The sequence below is a fragment of the Epinephelus lanceolatus genome, chromosome 1 (genome assembly GCF_041903045.1).
Source record: "Epinephelus lanceolatus isolate andai-2023 chromosome 1, ASM4190304v1, whole genome shotgun sequence".
NCBI lineage: Eukaryota > Metazoa > Chordata > Actinopteri > Perciformes > Serranidae > Epinephelus > Epinephelus lanceolatus.
The window spans coordinates 28,851,549-28,867,127 of NC_135734.1; the positions used below are offsets into that span (position 1 = coordinate 28,851,549).

At 39.9% G+C, this 15,579-nt stretch overlaps 2 protein-coding genes across 2 annotated transcripts in view; one reads left to right on the top strand and one right to left on the bottom strand.

Moving 5' to 3' along the window:
- The first annotated feature begins 168 nt into the window (after positions 1 to 168).
- Positions 169 to 6,896, top strand: LOC117257438 (actin-associated protein FAM107A). Its single transcript, XM_033627626.2, has 5 exons — positions 169 to 295; positions 1,567 to 1,609; positions 5,054 to 5,240; positions 5,322 to 5,478; positions 5,788 to 6,896. Exons 1-5 carry the CDS (start codon positions 272 to 274, stop codon positions 5,893 to 5,895), a joined length of 519 nt encoding a protein of 172 aa, XP_033483517.2. The 5' UTR covers positions 169 to 271; the 3' UTR covers positions 5,896 to 6,896.
- Positions 6,897 to 10,603: 3,707 nt separating this feature from the next.
- The window catches only part of camk1a (calcium/calmodulin-dependent protein kinase Ia), a 29,272-nt gene continuing 24,296 nt past the window's right edge, over positions 10,604 to 15,579 (bottom strand). The window contains exons 5-12 of the mRNA XM_033627625.2: positions 15,401 to 15,539; positions 15,172 to 15,298; positions 14,788 to 14,863; positions 14,596 to 14,708; positions 14,419 to 14,497; positions 13,005 to 13,092; positions 12,671 to 12,842; positions 10,604 to 10,886 (exon numbers count right to left, since the gene is read on the bottom strand). Of these exons, the coding sequence (XP_033483516.1) occupies positions 10,783 to 10,886; positions 12,671 to 12,842; positions 13,005 to 13,092; positions 14,419 to 14,497; positions 14,596 to 14,708; positions 14,788 to 14,863; positions 15,172 to 15,298; positions 15,401 to 15,539 (898 nt within the window). The 3' untranslated portion in view covers positions 10,604 to 10,782. The remainder of the gene's footprint in view (positions 10,887 to 12,670; positions 12,843 to 13,004; positions 13,093 to 14,418; positions 14,498 to 14,595; positions 14,709 to 14,787; positions 14,864 to 15,171; positions 15,299 to 15,400; positions 15,540 to 15,579) is intronic.

Here is a 15,579-nt window from a genome sequence, read left to right on the forward strand (position 1 = left end):
CGTACGTAGTTACTTTCCACCACAGCTGCACACTAAATACTCTTCCAGCACTTTTGGTCTGTTCTCCAGGGTTTGTCTCCTACTTGGTTGCTGCTTCCGTGGGAGCACCATCATTGGTCCAAACACAAAGCAGTCTCCTCTCTCTGGCATTCTTGGCTGCTGGAGGAGAGAGAGAGAAAGAGTAACCTCAAATTATTATTGCAACTCTGTCCACTTTGAGCCCAGGAGGTGTCTGTGCAGAAACTAAATCCGGACTCATACTGAGGACGTGATGGGAGTCACCCATGGGAAGAAGGTAAGTGTGTCGAGTTTCTATTCTTCTTTTGTTCCTGTCTTTCTCTGTGAGACACAACACATGTATCAAGTCATGTTAAGATAATCCGGCAGAAGCATCCATGTGGCTAAAACACTCTCTTGGCTTGCAACATGTGTTTGAGAAGATTAAGAGACTGAGATGATAAAAAACCAACTGTTACAGTATGCTGTGTGTCATGCTACATGATATGCGCAGTATGAGTTGTGTTTTCTTTATCACGTTTAAGCTTTTGTTTGGCAGAACTTTACAGTTTTCTTATCTGTCACTGTTAACTCCAGCTTTTATTTCCCAAAGACAGTGAGGACTTGAACCAAACACAGGTCTTTATCCACTAAAAAAAAGCCTCGCCAACACTGGAGAGTGGGCCTTGGAGAGTGTTTACCCTGTCATGTCCAATTAATTCTTCTCCACACAATATCCACTGTGTGAGCTTTAGCCAAGCAGCATGACTCTACCCTCATCAACAACACAGCAGCCAGCAACACAGCTGTCATTAAAATGCCTCATCTAGATTGCACTTTTTCTCATTCTGAGTATTTTCCGTCATTTTATATCTTCTCCTCTATCTTCTGAAGGTTTTTTAAAGCATGAATCCATGCTACTACATTTCTTTGGGGCCTGTAGATGCCCAGACATGACGCAGCTGAACTGCAATGAATGCCAAGGCTACAACAAACATTATGTAACATGCACATGAATCAATAATAGCTACAGTAGATCGTGCTCAGAGCAAAAAGATAAGTCTGCCATGTTTTTTCTGCATCCAAATGTTCATCAAATATTAAATGCAACAACAAAAACAGAATTATTTCTTTCAGCGGTGCAGTCTGAGCCCCACGGGAGGAATAATTCCTGTCTCGACTATTAATTCTGCTCAGACTCGCAAATGAGAATCTCAGTGGGAATCAAAGTGTGTTTTGTTTGATCCTTGCCTTTAATGAGGTGGCAGCCCTCCACCTCACCAGTAAGGGCACTCGCTTCACTGGACATGTGGAACTAGAGCTGACACTTCATTTGTCTGTCAGCATCATAATACGGCTTTGTGCTGCTCGCAACTCCCGCTGCTATTTGCATGAAGCTGCATTGTTGACCCGACTGGGAGACTGTATCTATTTGGAGTGCTATCATGTGTCACACTGTATCTATGCATTTGTATTGTGACTAAAAACAAACAAAACTATCACAGGGACAAGTTGGTATGAGATATTTTGTATTATTTTTAACATGTCATTGATGTTTTCTGTTGACAGAGAGATCTCCAACATTCTTCAGGGACACACCTGAATGGGTCTGGTGAGAAATCTATCTATCATCATTATTATCAGTATCATAAAGAGGCAGAGGAAGCTGTTTTTGTCTGATAGTGCACAGAGGTAGCAGGAGCGTGTGTGAATCTGTGCTATAAAGCACATGGCCACAGTAGTATTTGCTGCAGAGGCGTTTTTATTGATTCTAACTGTCATTAAAGAGTAAAAAGAGGGTCAGCCAGAATTTGTTCGGTCAATAGACTGTTATGTGGCTGTCGATAAACCATTTGCCGAGCGACATTCAACATTCAAGTCTGTGAAATGTGTTTAAAAGCGAGACTGTGTCCCTTTGAAAGAAGAAATAACACAATCTGCCCCTTCATAAATGAACAGAAGAATCCATAAGCGACAAAACACACCCTTGTTCATTTCGATACACTCGGGGGTTTTGTTGCCGTCACTTTATACTTTGTTTGGTCTGACCAGTAGTTTTTGGTGGTTAATGTTTGCTAATGTTGGCAAACTTTCCATAGATATTGCAGTGTGACTTATATTTATGAGTCACTTCACTGACAATGTGACCCATCTCTTCTTGTGCCTCTGTTAGGCTGTGTTTTATTTATTTATTTATTTATTTACTGTACAGTAAAGGTTGCAAGGGCTTACTTTAAAGTCTTGTGGAAAAATCCAAGCCAAGGTTTTATGTCTCCGATCTAAAGTGTGAATACAGAGACTGTAAGGAGCCTCTACAGGTGAAGATGCTGCAGGTTTATGGCAAGCCGTTTTAACATTTAATCGCTAGACTGGATATTCATTACTGATATCAGCAATATAATTTTGCCTAGTCAAAACTCTTATTCAAAATATCTGTAATTAGATTTTGACTAGTCAAAATTCTAATTAGAGATATCTGTAATTCAGTTTTGACTAGTAAGATTCAAACTACTTTTGCCATTCATGTGTATGGGGTTTGTCATTATAGATATCTCCAATGCAGATATCTGCATTGTCATATGTCATTTTGACTAGTCATAATTCAAATTCAGGATATCTACAGCGTCATTCTGACTATCTGAAACTCAATTCAAGATATCTAGAAAGGACCATGTAGATATCTTCAATTGATGATAATTAAAGATATCTTGAACTTGAATTATGACTAGTCAAAATTAAATTGTAGATATCTCAAACTGGAATTACAGATATCTACAATTCAGTTACAGATATCCGCAATAAGAATTGCAGATATCCGCAACTACATTGGAGATATCTATAATGACAAACCCCATACACATGAATGGCAAAAATAGTTTGAATCTTACTAGTCAAAACTGAATTACAGATATCTCTAATGAGTTTTGACTAGTCAAAATCTAATTACAGTTATCTTGAATAAGAGTTTTGACTAGGCAAAATTATGTTGCAGATATCAGTAATGAATATCCAGTCTAGCGATTAAATGTTAAAACGGCTTGCCATAGATATCTTCAATTAAAATTCATACATAGTCACAATGACATTACGACTAGACAAAATGGTGTTGTTGATATCTATAATGGTAATTCTGGATTGTCAAACTTAGTGATTAAATGTTAAAACGATTTGCCAAAGCAGGTTTATAGACGTATGGATATCAATCATGGATAGGAACACATGTTTTAAAATTGGCGAGAAGATGAAAGAAATACCTTATTAAGTAGTCTAATAAAATTTTGGGGAAATGCTATTTGCACCCTGCGTCTGTTGCCAACAATACTATTTGCACCCAGGTGTATATTCCTGGACATTCTAGCAACATCAAACTATAATGTCGAATGGGTCTATTCAGTACACAGTGCACATTCAGCAGCATTATACACCATAAAAACTGATAAGTGATAAGTAAACTAAGTCTAAAAAATAATAGGCCATAATTGACCCACACATGACTCAAACCCTGGTCTCCTATGTGTACACACCCTGTGCTTAACCCACCCATAACATCTTACTGCCTCCCTGGACTGTGTCAATGTGTATATTTCAAGTACATCACCCGATTGTCTTACAGTGCATTTTTATGTGTTTTCTATCAGATTTACCACTTTAGTCTCAGAGAATATCCCAGATTGACTAGTGTGAGCCCTAACCATGACTTTTTTGCCCTAATTCTAACCCCTTCCAACCTCAAAGCGTCAACGTGACGAGTACCAGCCAATTACAACACGCAGTGGGATCCCTAATAATGTGTCATAGGGATGGGTGTAAATAGCTGAACAGCTGCAGCGTGACAATTCTCACTCAGGTGAAAACAGATACCCTGAAAACTTTTTCACTCTGTTGTTATTTTACACAAAAGGTTCAGGGTGATTGGGTGCCACATAGCAGGCAACCCAGGCTGTTAGGTGTTTGGTGCTTTGCTCAGGGGCACTTCAGCAGAGCCCAGGAGGTGAACTGGCACCTGTCTAGCCATCAGTCCATGCTCCATACCGACTAATCTGTGCTGGACTTGAACCAGCCACCCCCCAGTTCCCAAGCCAAGTCTCTATGGATTCAAATCACAGTCAATTTACTTTGTTCGGTGTTTCTGAAAGATTGCCATTGATGTCATTGAAACTGCACTCCTGTTCATGTGGCTTCTTTGTAACTGTGTTAGATCAAGGTCCTTGTGTTATTTCAAATCTATGCGATACACCAGAGATCGTATTATCAGGGAGAGGACTGTAAATACTTGCATAGAGGACACCTGTGTTGAGTTATCCTCCCTGTGTAAACACATGTGGCTTTTTCTGAGACAGCTGGGACTCATGAGGAGATCAACCATTTATACCACCACTCCACTCCACCATAAGCCACCTGAGTAAGACACTATCCAATAAGAGTGCTCCAAAATAAAAACAATAATAACCCTCACCTTGACCTTTTTATTGACCTTGGAAATAGGCTAATTAGCTATGAAGTGTTAGCTCAGGGTCCTCTTACTGGACATTTCCTGGAGCTTTGACCTGCATCTCCTGTCATTCATAAGCGGACAAAGTTAGCTCCCGGAGATAGTTCAGTTGTTGTCATGTGACACAAGTACAGAACGGGGTTATGGGGGTTGTTGTAACTACTGGCTCTGTTCAAATATAGTCTCTGGTGTTGGATGCGGTCACTGAGTCACTAAAAGCAGTGGTGGCACTTCCTATAGGCGACATAGGTGGCTGCCTAGGGTGCATGCTAAAGCACTGATGGGTATGGTGGAGTGGGGTGTATATTGAGAGCATTAGAGTAAATGAAAATAAAAAAGCAAAAGCTGTCTGGGGCACATTTTATGGGGGTTGGGGGGCACCAGGAGAAGCTTGCCTAGGGTACCGAATGTGCTGAAAGTCTGCCAGGATGTGTTTATAATACTCAAACCTAACCAGCTGTAATGATGAATGTTGAACTCACGACGAATACTGTATCACAAGAAAGAGTTGGTCATAAAAATGATATGAATGGGTAAATATATACTGTATGTTTCTCCCTTTAGCCTCAGTAGTGCAGACACACCAAACTGAACAGCAAGACCGATGCCCAGAGTTTCGGGTTCCTCCGTCCCATCTCCAGAGTGAGGAGGAGAGCAGTGATCTCATCAAACCCCAGAAACCTCTCAATCCTTTATCGGCCTCCAGGAGTCACCAGGAGCTCCACAAAGAACTGCGGATGACCCACAAGAGGTTGGAAGAGACACACAGGCGCTCATAGACACTCACACTTCACTTGCATTGTTTATATGAATCATAATCTGTCTGTGTCAGGAGAGTGACTCAGGAAGGAAAGACTGAACTCCAGAGAGCTTTAGAGAAGAGGAGATGGGAACAGAGGACGAAGGCGAGCAGGGATCAGGAGGAGGCGAAGAAGAACAGATCACCACTTCATCAGGAGCTGCTGAAAAGACATCAGAGGCTAGAAAAGGTTTGGATTGGACACACTATTGTTTCTGTGTCGTATATGAATATGCTCAGTGTTTCCTCACAGCTGATTGATAGTGGTGGTTTATGTGGAGCATCATGTTGTTCTGCAGTCAGCCAGCAGAGGGCGGTGTAGACATTGTTTCAGATGCTGCAAAAGTCCAATCGGGACTCTGAAATCTTTTTAATTTTATAAGACCAGGGAATTAGCCCTAAACTTAGACATTGGTGAAATATCTTGTGAAAATGGTACTTGTTTACTGCTGCTCCACAAATGAGCTCTGCATATTTAGTACGAATCATTTCTCCACAGCTGGAGAGAGACAAAGGACAGCAGCAAGAGCGTGACGGGCCAGAGTTCCTCCAAGTTAAAGAGAGACTGAGAAGAACTGCAATGTTGGATGCAGGAGGAGAAGTGTGACACTTATGATTTGTGATCGTATATGCACGTTTTCTGTTGATGGACTGCTAGGGAGAAGTGACTTGATTAACTGAGCAAAGGCCCAAGAGGCACTAAAGGAGCAGTCACTGGATGTGTCATATATACAGTAGCTACATGTATCAGTACTGAATATATTTTCCCCCAATGATGCAAACAGAATTCACACTGTTTAATATGTGTTACCATTTTGTAGCATGTTGTTTATGTGTCTGTATGACATGTCTGCTGCTTACATACTACGCTACAAAACACAATTTTCTATGTTGTAGTGAAGACTGACAGACTTTTACAATTTAACAAAGTGTTTTTTGGTATTCACTTTTCACTGCATGTCATTGTTTTATACAGCTAGACCTGTTTTATGATGTTAGGAAGTGCAGTATGATTAGTAGAGTCAAAAATCAGGTTTATTTGTCTGGCAAGGTGACTGATGTCAACACTGAGACTTAATGTAAGTCTGAAATAGCCAATGAGCAGTGGCGATCATAGACTCTGGAGGGGCCCAGGCAAAGAAAAGAAAGGTATGTTTGTGTCATTGCACTGATGGTTACACTTCATGTTGTATAACAGTCACAGATAATTAGCTGTCTGTCCTAATAAATGATATTCAGCTGTCATACAGCTAAAATAAGACCCAATGTGAAAGCTTTTGGGGCAGAGGCAATGTGTTATATGGTGCCTTTATGAGAGGTTTAACGGGGGTTTGTAGTTGTAAATGCAGAATCTGCCAATATGACTAGCCCTTTTCAACACATTCTCACTCAGACCTCGACACATATCGAAGTGTGGTCATGGACTTTTTATGTCCAGATACAACTTGCAAGGTACCCTGGATGCGTTGGTTGTTGACATTCTGGGACGCCATGTCAAGTTCTGCCTGTTACACGCATTGTCTTCTTTCAAAATAAACTTCCGTTTTCACTGGAAATTTACTGTTTACATACAGTCTCTTTCAAAATAAACGCACTCAGTCGGTAAAACACTGCGAACTGACTTTTTTTTTTTTCAATCAATAACTAATGCAGGTGATTGGGTTTGGGGGAAAAGAACAGAGTATGACCTTATTATCTTTAGGGATGCGAACACTGCTCTCATGTTTGTTGGACTTATCCACGACACCTTCAGCCCACCCTACTGGGACTTTTGCCACCTTAACTTTCTGTCTTGTCTCACTGCATTTTCCCCTGCCATCGCTGGCCACCATTAAACTATAACGTTAATGCCAATGTTGAAGAACAGCTTTTTTCATTTTAGGAAACTGATTGCCTTAAACCATTTAAGTTTTTGTCTCAAAGAATTTCAGCCTGAACTTTTCTTTAATTTGAGTTCAAGTAACTTAAGTATTTATTTTTGAGGTAACTTGGGTAAATAAAGTTAATATTGCTAATTCCATTCAGTTAATTTAACCTAAATCTATAAAGTATATTTCACCTAAATGTTGTATTTCTTCATACTCATTTATAATGTGTTAATAGACTTTGTCTGAATAAGGTAAGACTAACTTAAATCCATCTTTTTAAACAAAAATTACCACATAAATTTAATTTACTTAGTTTATTTACACTAAAGCAAATTAACACATTATAGCTGCGCTAACATGAATGGTCAACATTTGCTTGGTTTGCCTCTCCTGAGGGTGCGCCACTGCTTTTGTGTCCATTGTGTGCCATTAGCCTGATATTTATACTGAAGATAAATATCAGCTTAATTATCCTGGTATAGACGGTTTACTTTTTTGGTGATAATTATCATTTTACAGAAGGATTTATGTGTTCTGTTATTTTCAGAAAGAAGTCTTCACCTCACATCATTCATAATCAAATAAATGTTCACAAGAACCTGCCGGTTGTGACTATTTTACTTTTTTTCACTGTGAAAATACACTTATTTGTAGGGTACATATTTTAACATTTCAGTTTCGAATTGTTGCAATTCTTCATTGATGGCCCTGAACACAACAGTATATAATACAACTCATATAAGAGGATTATTATGGTATTTTTTGAGGCTGTAGTTTATTGAGGTGCTATTTGGTTTCCACTACTTTGTACACGTGTTCATCATTTCCATTGTAGCTTTGATCTCACTGGTTTTGCATCTTGCTCATTCAGTTTGACAACAGAAGGAAAATGTATCTTAATAAATGGAGTAGTAAAGAGGTAAATTCTTATTAAATTCAGTGATCTGTAAGCATTGTATTTTGTCATTTATATTCAACGCAGTTTCAATGTTTGAATTGTTTCCCCTTTTTACAAATCACAGTGTGTTACATCTAAAGCTGAATTTACTGTATGACGACAGAACACACAATGCATAGACAAGGAAGTTTTATTTCATTTCCTGCAATCATATCTCTGTGGGTACAAATCATTGTATTTTCTTACATCTTATTCAATAACCCATGATGCATTGCATCCATACATTTGTAGCTCAAAACAGCTTTTACAAAAAAGGATATACAATATATACTTATATTTATATATATAATATACACGTGTTTCTTTATGCATTTAGATGTGTTTGTAATGGGTAAAATAAGCTTCTTAAAAAAAACACAGCCGAGTGGAAACAAATCCCAGGTAAGGTTCAATATAAGGTCGTTACCAAACAAATAATAGCCAGGTTATCAAAGTCATCAACATTGGCTATCTTACAGTTAACATGAAGCCCTTCACACACAGTTTGCATATTTTCCACAATTACAGTCGTGTAAATCCAGAGTGATTGCCTTCTCTTATTGTACTGTGGACCTGCAAGTATCAATGACAGACTGAGGGAACTGGTTTATGTGGGCAACAAAACTTTTATGGGTCGATTTGCTATCTCTACGGCTAACTAATAATACGGCACTGTGTCGTGACATGCTTTAAATTAATAATGTGATGGCATGATTAATATCAGGATTCAAGTGTTTTCAGCCAGCAGTCGCAGGGAGAATTTTGTCTTTATTTTTTTTTTCTCTACATTAAATATTGTGATGAAACATCGCCATCCTATGTCTGAGTGGTGTATTTATAAGATGACAGCGCGTCTGAATCACTGTATGGCTTTAGTGCTGCAGTTCATCTCCTCAGCAGGACAAATGTAGAGCTTGCACACTGAAGGCTACTCCCATGGTGGACAGGTGACGCCTCCAGCACTGTTATTTTTTTATTATTTTTTTCTTGTACTGTGGCTGGCACCTGAACCTAAAATAGGATATGTTTTTTTTCTGCTTGGGCCTGGGTATCAGAGAGGAATAAACAGATCTACACATCAACGGCAAGAAAACAGACTGAAAAAATAAAGTTGTAAATAAACATAGTACAGGAGAAATGTCACTCAGGTAGAGACTTGACCATCAGAGTCAATGCAAATGATAAGTCCACTGTGCTGTGTTGTACTTTGTCAACAACATTACTTCTGGTGTTACTCACTTCACATTATATAGCTCAAAATTACAGTATTACATCTTTTTTTTTTTCAATACAACAGAGTAATAATAATCATGTGTGTTTATACTAATTGATCATCATTCATGTAAACATATTTAACCAGGTCATGCAAACAGACCAAAACTTCTTCCACTAGAGGTGCACAGCACAGAGCAGGCGGAGCGCCCAGACTGAGATCCCTCCGACCCGGCAAAAAAGACCCAGACACCGACAGCAGGTGGATATTCAGACGCTTGTCAGAAACAGAAGGGAGGATGAGCGTGATGTGATTATGATCATTTTCTTCCCACGTGCAACGGATTCTCAACATAATCACACCTTCAAGATAACTCCTCCTAACGCGATGCGAGCCCACGGAGGAAGGTCAGGTTCCTGTGATTTACAGACTTGACGGGGATCTCAGTTTGAGCCTCTGATAACAGAACAGCCATAAAACGAAACAAAAAAAGTCTCCTTTTTGATATTCATACACTTTGATGTTTTTTCCCAAACAGAAGCATGCAGACACTCCAGGTCAGAACCGCTCTTCACAAACCCAGTCTGAGCCAGAATATAGAGTCCATAACCCCCAGAATCACCCTCCACTTTCCAAAAAAAAAAAAAGAAAAAGAAAAAGGCGTTTAACAGAAGTAGTAAATACTTATAAAAGGACAGAAACACTTAACAGGAGAAAGAAGACAAAGTGATTAAACAGAACAGATGGGCGGGTGGCATCGGCAGTGAAGTCATGCCTTCAGATTAACTCTATTCAACTAAACAGCTACTTGATCAGTGACTGGACGAGTCACATTGATGGGTAAGGAATATAAAGACATGCAGGAGTAGCTTTCAGTATTTCCCTTTAGAAAGCGTTCCCCTTTTCTTTGTGCCCTGTCTGGCCAGATTTTTGGAGAAAGCTGCCAGTAATGTAGAGAGTGTGAGCCAGATGGAAGCAGACAGACGGTAATTGTGATTAGAGGTAGATGTGACAGATAATGTGAGAACAAAAATAATGGCCAACGCCTCGTCTTTGATTGAGACTCCGGCAGCTTGAATCCTTCCTGAAGCTAACATCCAGAAACATGTCTTGTAATTTGCACGCTTTCATATGACCCCTGTCTGCTATAGCTGCACAAAGGACAACTACACGTTAGGTTGCTCATCATGCAGACCGGCCCTTTCTTTTAAATCACTGTCCACTCGGAGCAGCCTTACATTCTGCTCTGCTAAAAATAAAATAAAATAAAATGTGTGTGTCTTGAGTCAGGATGTGTATTTTTTTATTTTCTGGGACAAAGACTTACAGTATGTTTCTCCACACTGTGACAGTGACCTGATCACTGTGGATGTACTCTGGTGGACACTGCCTGATAACTACTCTGCATTCCTGGCCAGACTGGGCGGGCGGGCTCTGGGCGCTCCAGGGATACAATGTCACCATGACAACTTGTGCTCAAACGCGACTGGCTGGCCTGCAGCAGTAGGTGCAGCTTCTCAGGCTGTCCCGATCTGTGCTGCCCTCAGTGCTTCCGCGACGGCCGTCCTCATAGTGGGACACTGGAGGTTAGAGCAAAACAAAGAAGCATGTGAGCTTATTCTTGTAAATGTGGACATTCTGAGAATGAGTCATATACCTTTGTACTCATATGTCCTTTGTAGACATATGGGAAATTTTCCAAATAAACTCAAATTTGCATAATGAAGTTAGCAAATTTTGCTAATCCTTGGTGTTATTTTCTGTGTTTACTTTCAGTCAGACACAAGTGTTTGGTGGTGGCAAGTGCAAGGTTAGCATGACCAAGAGTTATAACTGCCACAGTTATGAGAACCAAGGTTGAAAATACCGTAGTTTTCCTTTAAAGTGACAGTTTGTCCACAAATCAAAAATACATATTCTTCCTCTTACCCATGGTGCTATTTGTCAGTCTAGACTGTTTTGGTGTGAGTTTCCCAGTATTGGAGATATCAGCTGTAGAGATGTCTGCCTTCTCGTGAATACAATGGAAGTAGATGGCGCTCCGCTTGTGGTGCTCAAACCGCCATATCTCATTTTAGAAATCATGACCCAGTTACTCAAGATAAGAACTTGCTGTGAGCAGTTTCGTGTAGGAACTGTTTTCTTGATACCAATCTAAACTCATCAACTAAATCACTGTGCAGAAGGAAGTGTGCATATGTGTATGTGTGAGTGGGTGTTTTTGGTGTCATATTCGATGTCACGCACAGGCTGGAAAACAGATAAACAGTACAGAGGAGCATGGAGGCCTATGGAAACTTTATGGTTGTTATGTCTTTTAATATCTGTCTTACTTATTCAGTTTCTCTTTTAAACTCAGTGCAGACTAATTTGGATCAATGTTTGAGTGCTGCCTTTTATTGCCATTGTATCATTAAAAAACATTGCGAAATTAGTGGTGCTAAAGTTAAAAACACATCCTTCATACATTTAACCTCACACTGAAAAATAATGGACAATAAATAAGTGTAATAGGTAAGAAGAACTACATATAGTATGACTGTGAATATTGCACATATAGTGTTAAAAAAGGAGCTGCAATTAGCGCTTCCACCCAAGTGTTGTGTTCCCATCAATGCCGATCAGAGTCGATCCTAGTCAATAAAGACCCGTGTCTACTGCATTTCATCCGGTTGTGAATGCCGATAAAAACCTTTCCCACTGCATTAAAAAGCTTTTTATTTTTATTTTGGGGGTGAACTGTCCCTTTAAAATGGAAATAAACAACTTTTCAAGTTTTTCAAGAGCAAGGACATTCCTAAGCTAAACCTTCAATCACCTGTCAAGCCTGCTTAGAGTACACACAGGTTGACCCACCCATTTCTGTTTCTCTCAGCTTTCTCGACTTCCCTCAACTCCCCCCTCTATTTCTCCTCACACTCATTCATCCCCTCCATCCCCCCTTTCATCCTCCATCTTCCATTCAATCCCATGCATAACTCTCCTATTTCCCCTTTTTCTATCTGAGGCTCAGACTTGGATGATAATGACTGAGGCAGATCCCCCTCACCGAGTCTCGTCCTTTTCTGCATTGAAGACGTTTGTTTTAGAACAGCCAAACCCACATCCTCCTCTTCCTTATACCACATTTACGTCAAATGGGATAGATGTGGGGATAAGAACGATTCCCACTACTTTCTCAAGACAGTTGGATGATTGCAAAGTTGGCCACAGGAGAGTTAAAATAATGTGACTTTACAAAGTAACTGTATATCCATTAAATTCAGTTGATTAACATTACATCATTGTGGTATGATTCTTGAAACACAGTCTGAAATAGACTGAAAGCAAGTGTTTGTTCATTCACTGTGAACAGATAACTTACAGCTCTCCTCCTCCCCATTGCCCAAATCATCTTCCTCCTCCTCCTCCTCCTCCTCTGGGAGCAGATGTCCATGGCAGGGACTGGTGGGAGTAATCTGACTGGGTCCCTCGAGACTCGTGCCCAGCTGCAGCTTCCGCATGTGGCGCACCACTGCTGTGGCATTAAACGCTTGCTGCATGGACAGAGATAGGGGGGGAGAGAGGAAGGAGAAACCCATCTGTGTCTGACAGCTACTGAGGGAGAGAAAACAGCAAAGGCGTACAAAATGTGCTCTAACTCCTGTCAATCTTAATGCTGCTCTTTCAGCAGTTTACGATTCAGCCAAAGCACTGACCTTCCATTTACTTTTGGCAAAGTTCTTCTTGATTTGAGCGCTGACAGATTCATGGATATTCTTGTCCAGAGCTGTGTCTCCGCAGATCCTGCAAAGTCAACAAGAATTAGAGGGTTTACAGGCAGGTGAGGCACCTGGTTGGAGGTTATATGGTGTGTAATTGGTTGATAAGTAGATTGCCAATAAACTAACTGGCAACTATTTCTACATGATTAGTTGTCATAGCCATTGTTCAAGCAAAATGACAAACTTTAGTTTGATTTCTTAGATGTAAAGATATTCTACATTTTCTTGCCACACAAATATGATAAACTGAATATCATTGTTGGCTGCATAAAACAAGACATTTGAACATGTCACCATTGGCTCTGTGAAATAACAGTGCATTGGAAAGCATTTTTTACTACAACTTCCTAACATTTTATAGACAAACCGTTCTGTTACTAAGTTGTTTATTTTTTCTGTAAAATGTCAGAAAATCGTACAGAATGGCCATTCTACTGCAACTTTCAAGAGCCCATGGTGATGTCTTTAAATTGCTTGTTTTGGCTGACTGAAAGTCCAAATCCAAAAATGATCAATTAGCACAGATATACATATAAACACTGCACATCCTCACATGAAGTTACAGAATGTTTGTGACTTCTGCTTGATTAATGTCTTTAAAGAATACTTAACCCCCAAAATAACCAAGAAATCACTTTTTATTGCATGCCTAGTTTCAACGAAGAATCCAAAAACTCTTCTTGATGTAAAGTAGAAGTAAAAGGGGGCTGCATTTAACAACAGCAAAACTTTATCAAAACATCTGCTTCCAAACTCTCACACAACTCGTGCAATATAATCCAAGTCTCATTTATCCAGTCGTATGCTCAGTACTTACCACACGCAGCCCATTTCAAAGAGAAAATGAACTGAAAGTGAAATACATCTATGCTCTCTTCAAAGCCAGACTCCATTGAAAAAAAACAAACGGTAATTTTACCTCGCTGAACATGGGAGCTGCTGATCTACGCCTGGATAAATGACACTTGGATTATACTACATGAGTTGTGTGAGAGTTTGTACATGAATATTTTGATATAGTTGAAATTTTTTTTTGGATTCTCCATTTACCGGAGGCATGCGAGGAAAAATACAGTTTTATTCACAAATATGAATAAATATATAACTAAGGGGTGAGTAATTGATATACAAATTGTCATTTGGGGGTGAAGTATTTGTTAAGATGAATCTATTATCAAAATAAATTATTAATTTTAGTTCAATTGAAATTTTTCAGTTCCTGTAATCAAATAATTGGCAAATTGAAAAATTCAGCACTACATGCAACCATACTGAAATATGAGTATGAATGTACTTCTTAGATCATTTGTTTTGGATATCAAGATAACTAGCATTTTGACCCTCTTACCATGGGTGCTGAAGAGCCTGCTCACATGTATATCTCTTCAAAGGGTCTTTCTCCATCAGGTGACAGATGAAGTCTTTGGCTGCAAACAGAAATCAAGTTCATGGTGTAATAGCCCGCTCTGATTCATTAGTTTTCATTGTTAAATCTGCTGTAGATATTTTTAGTAATCAGTAGTACCTGAGTCTGAGATGTCATCCCAGTATGGAGAGTCAAATTCATACTCTGCTTTCAGAATCTGCTCAAATAACTTGGCATCATTCTCATCGTAAAACGGAGGATATCCACACAACCTGAGGAAGCGATATAAGAACACACTCAGAAAACTATCACTTTACTGTACTTCTCAGTGATGAATGAGCTCAGACTTACAGAATATAAGAAATAACTCCTATGGACCAGCAGTCCACTGCTTTGCTGTACGGCTTCTGAGCGAGCACCTCCGGAGCTGTGAACACACACAGCCACACAGCAGACATTCAGACAAAGCAGAAAATATACGACACAGAGCAAGAGTGGGGCTGAATTCAAGTAATCTTGACCTTTCAGTAATACCATATGATCTGGTAAGTCACATTAAACAGGTAGAGAGCCCTTCTGAAACACTTGCAATTGACTCAGTAGTGGATGAAAGAGCCTCTCACAACACAGTGAATAAAGAGGGGGATGTCAACTGAAACAGCAAGTGCTGAGCTCACATGAAAGAGAGGGGGGAGGTGAGGAGAGTCTGGCTGACCAGCGAAATAAATGCCTTACCCACATATCCGGGAGTACCACAGGCGGTGGACATGACACTGCCTGCTCCCTCGATCTTTGACAGCCCAAAGTCGCTGATCATGATTTTGGAGTCTTCGTCCATGCTGTAATACAGCAGGTTCTCCGGCTGCAAAGACAAGAGGAGCGATCAAAGAGGAGGGTTTGCCAAGCGAAAGAGTGCAAAGCCAGATTGAGTTGTTGCATTTCTGTCTTCCCTGAGCAGAGATACCTTCAAGTCTCTGTGAACGATCCCCATATCATGCAGATATTTGACTGCATCCAAGATCTGGTGGATGAGTTGGCTGGCGTCTCTCTCTGTGTAGAAACCTTTCTCCACAATCCTGTCAAACAGCTCACCTCCAGACACCCTGCCAGGTGGAAATCAGAGTGGTTTTAAATTCAATTTGG

What these genes read in the sequence shown, in the direction of transcription:
- LOC117257438 (XM_033627626.2), top strand. Translation starts at nt 272, where the DNA reads ATGGGAGTCACCCATGGGAAGAAG. An exon ending in GAGTCACCCATGGGAAGAAG is followed by an intron (nt 296 to 1,566) that starts GTAAGTGTGTCG and finishes TTCTGTTGACAG; the next exon opens with AGAGATCTCCAACATTCTTC. An exon ending in GACATCAGAGGCTAGAAAAG is followed by an intron (nt 5,479 to 5,787) that starts GTTTGGATTGGA and finishes ATTTCTCCACAG; the next exon opens with CTGGAGAGAGACAAAGGACA.